At 39.4% G+C, this 3,675-nt stretch overlaps 1 protein-coding gene across 1 annotated transcript in view; it reads left to right on the top strand.

Annotated features, from left to right (window-relative positions):
- ppp2r5b (protein phosphatase 2, regulatory subunit B', beta) overlaps positions 1 to 3,675 on the top strand; it is a 38,839-nt gene that overhangs the window by 28,855 nt on the left and 6,309 nt on the right. Inside the window, exons 7-8 of the mRNA XM_024287785.1 lie at positions 1,008 to 1,116; positions 3,634 to 3,671. Of these exons, the coding sequence (XP_024143553.1) occupies positions 1,008 to 1,116; positions 3,634 to 3,671 (147 nt within the window). The remainder of the gene's footprint in view (positions 1 to 1,007; positions 1,117 to 3,633; positions 3,672 to 3,675) is intronic.

The raw sequence follows: 3,675 nt of genomic DNA, 5'->3' as shown, positions 1-3,675 counted from the left end.
GCAGGACTCCAGCCGCCCCAGCAAGGGCAAGAACCACGGCAACGACCCCAGACCAAGAAGACAAGCCCTGATATGATAGAACCCACAGAACCCCCTGATTGTTACGACAAACAGGAGGAGACAGAAAAATGCAGCTTTTTGGGGAGACTGGGTTATTCTGCTTAATAAATAGAGATTCCTTCGTTTTTCTTGAGGCATCCTGTGACGATTCAGCTCGAGCTCGTTAAAAGCAGGTCAATCCGCAAACTGGACTCATTTCTGGTCAAACCCAAAGATAGAAAATGACAATTTTCCAACTATTTGAGGTATTTTGATCATCTAAAAGTGAGCTTAGAAATGTGGAAAGGAAAGGATGGACCTCCTCGAGAGGAGAGGGATAGAGGAGGAGATTCATGGAGAGGAGCACGAGTGAGTCAGAGGTGGAGAAGTCATCTGTGGAGAGAGAGGTTTGTATTCATGTTGATGGTAACAGCGGTATTTTTAGCTCCTCCCACATAGGGAAAAGGAGGGATGAGAGAGGAGGGTGAACGAGACAAACAGTCAGAAGAGATGAGCCAAACAAAAAAATGTTTTAAAATTTTTTATTTTATTTAAAAAAAATAATAATGGATGCAAACTTAGCCGGTCACACATTCATCATGTATGATTACATTTTCAAAAATATATATATATTTAAAAAAAACAAGTAATCAAAAGTGATTTTCTCATTTTATGTGTATTAATTGACTATGGATGTGATAGTATGGATATGTTATTGTCAGATTTACTGAAAAATACCTACAAAACATAAGACGTTTTCCAAATGCAGATTTTATAAATAAAAATTTAAAGAAAAGCTTAAAGTAAAATTGCTGAGGTAAACATTTGAATAAAAAATACTCAAATACAGCTGAGAACAGGTGGATCTTTAACCTGGATTCAGCTGATCTAAGGCTTTCTGGAAGTCTGTTCCAGATATGTGGAGCGTAGAAGCTGAATGTTTGGTTTGGACTTTTCCTCTGTTTCAGCATCATCAACGGCTTCGCTCTGCCTCTAAAAGCCGAACACAAGCAGTTCCTGGTCCGAGTCCTGATCCCGCTGCACACGGCTAAGTCGCTCTCCATTTTCCACGCACAGGTTAGTGAACTGAACTCCAGTGTTTATGTGGAAAGATGTCTAAAATAACTTTTGTCTTAGAATCGGTGTGAAATGCGTTACAGTTGGGACGAAAATTACTGTAATCGGATCATCTTCTGATCTGTTTTAAAAATTTTTTTAATTATGATTTTACTGTTTTTAACCAAAATCATAAAACTTGTGTCGTTTTTTAGGACATAGTTTTTGCAGAATGGAGCGGAGTGAGGATCTTGTGACCCGCCCAGCGTATTTTGTGCATCACAAATACAATCTTTTTTAAACGGCATACTTTCGTCCTCTCCTGAATCACAACAATTTGAATAAAGAAATACTCAGAAATGTGATTTTAAGCTAAATTCTCTTCATAAATGTCCTCCATCATGAGAAAAACGCCATAAAACATGTTAAAAACACCCTAAACACCATTTTCATTTGAGTGAGTCTCTATTATCCTACCATGGGAAAAGTTTACGTTGATGAGATGTTTGAGTAGATCATAAAAATACAAAAGGTCGTGCTTCATAGTGAAACTTCTTTCAATAAAACTTTCGAAATGACACTACAAGTTGATGCGCGCTTTATCTGTCCGGTTCGCCAAACTGGAAATGTCAGAAAAAGGGCCTAAGTGATTGTCCATTTCATCCACCATCACCATCAAAACAGATTAAAACAATAAACTCCTAAAATCTAATGGTAGGAAACAGCGCTCAACCATAAAAAAAACTTAAACATTTTACCAAAGAAAAACAAATAAAAGCTTTCAAGCTGACAATCCTTTCAACTATTGTCTGTTAGTGGTAGAAGCCTGGAGCTGATTCCCACTTTCAGATGTGTAACTGCTTTACATTCCTCACATAAAAGCTCATCTTTTGACAACCAGACTTGTTTGCAATCCATTAAAAATTGTTTTAATGCTTTACATTTTATTTAGAATCTGTGTTTGGCTTAAGTAGCGCCTAAAACATGATCATGGTTCAATAAAGTTTTATTTTAGTGTCTTTTCCGATAAGTGAGGAGTGCAGTGTGTCGAGCTCACCACCAGGAGGCAGAGTTGAGACACATAAAAGCATAAAGAGAAGCTCTCACCTTCAAGTGACAAAGAGGGCTTGCCTTTGATTTCCTCCTGCGGTGTGTGTGTGTGTGTGCGCGCTCGTACGTGCGTTCGGGTGGTCGTAAGGTTCAGCGACACAGAGGGCGGCGGCGTGGTGCGTGCCGCTCTTTGTTTGCCTCCGATGGTACAGTTTGTTCTTCGCAAACCCCGCGAGCTGGTGTGTGAGGCTCAGTCTGGCGGAGTGCCCTACATTTCTCTGCACCTTCACACACATGCATTATTCACACACTTCAAAAGCACGACTTGCTTGGACGGGGTCACAGGAGAGACGGCAGAAGCCCTGACCCAGTTCTGCTCGTAAATATTCACAGATCAAATCCAGGGAGGGAGTTTTAACACTTTTGCATCGATTTGGGATGTCAAAATAAAGTAACAGCTGAAATCAGTGTAGTTTTTGATCTGGAATTGGCTAAAAATTATGATTCACTAAATAAAAGTTAAAATATTTTTTTATTTTGATGATTAACTGTCAGAAAAAAACAATATAACAAAGGTCAACTGATTCAGAAGTTTATAATCAGGATGAGTTGGAGGTTTATGCGTTTTACCAAATAATGAGCTATCATGATTAGCATGTGATAATTTGTGAATTAATAACAGCTGACACAGCTCAAAATGTTTAAAAAAACACATTTAATGAAGTATTAAATCTGTTTTCCTCACATCATCAGCAAATTAGCTGGTGCCTGTTAAAGAGTCAACATCTCAATAGTGACACCTAGTGGACAAAAGAATGTAGAGGTTGAGTTGACGTTCCAGAATCACCAAAGAAACGGTTGGTTTGAACCTTAAACATCATCAAATGTGTCAGAGAAACAACAGCACACTTATTTAAACTCTGGAATGAAATAAAAAAAATATTCAAATATTATTTTAACACTCCTGAACACTTAATCCAAATGAATAATTAATCTAGAGTGTGCTCATATTTCAAAATATTGATGGTGATAGTTATTCATGATTGATCATTTGTCACTATTTCTAATTATTTTATGAAAACTCACAAAAACATGGCTTTTTCTCATGATGGAGAACACATATCAAGAAAATTAAGCTCAAATTTCTTTATTCAAATCATAGTCTCTGACTTTAACGGTTCATATTTTTTACACGTGGACCATAAAAGCCGAGAAAACCCCGGAGTTGCGGCCTGAACTCTGCCTCACATCCGCCCCTCGGGGACTCGACATCACTCCTTCCAACGCAAACACACACAGTCTCCGTCTCCTCGACAACCTGCCTCAGCGGAGGAGACGGACACTGTCGCTGACTGGCGCTGCGAAGATAATAGGAAATTATGACCGTGCGGACGCTGGCGTCGGAGAAACGCGGCGGCGAGGAACCCTGCGGGGAATCAAGAATCCGCTTTCCTCTGAGAGTCTGTGTAACTTGTTGTGTCGTTGCAGCTGGCCTACTGTGTGGTGCAGTTCATGGAGAAAGACGCGACA

The sequence above is a fragment of the Oryzias melastigma genome, linkage group LG18 (genome assembly GCF_002922805.2).
Source record: "Oryzias melastigma strain HK-1 linkage group LG18, ASM292280v2, whole genome shotgun sequence".
In the NCBI taxonomy this organism is placed as follows: domain Eukaryota; kingdom Metazoa; phylum Chordata; class Actinopteri; order Beloniformes; family Adrianichthyidae; genus Oryzias; species Oryzias melastigma.
Note: the sequence above shows the minus strand (reverse complement) of the source record. Positions and strands in the feature narration are given on the sequence as shown.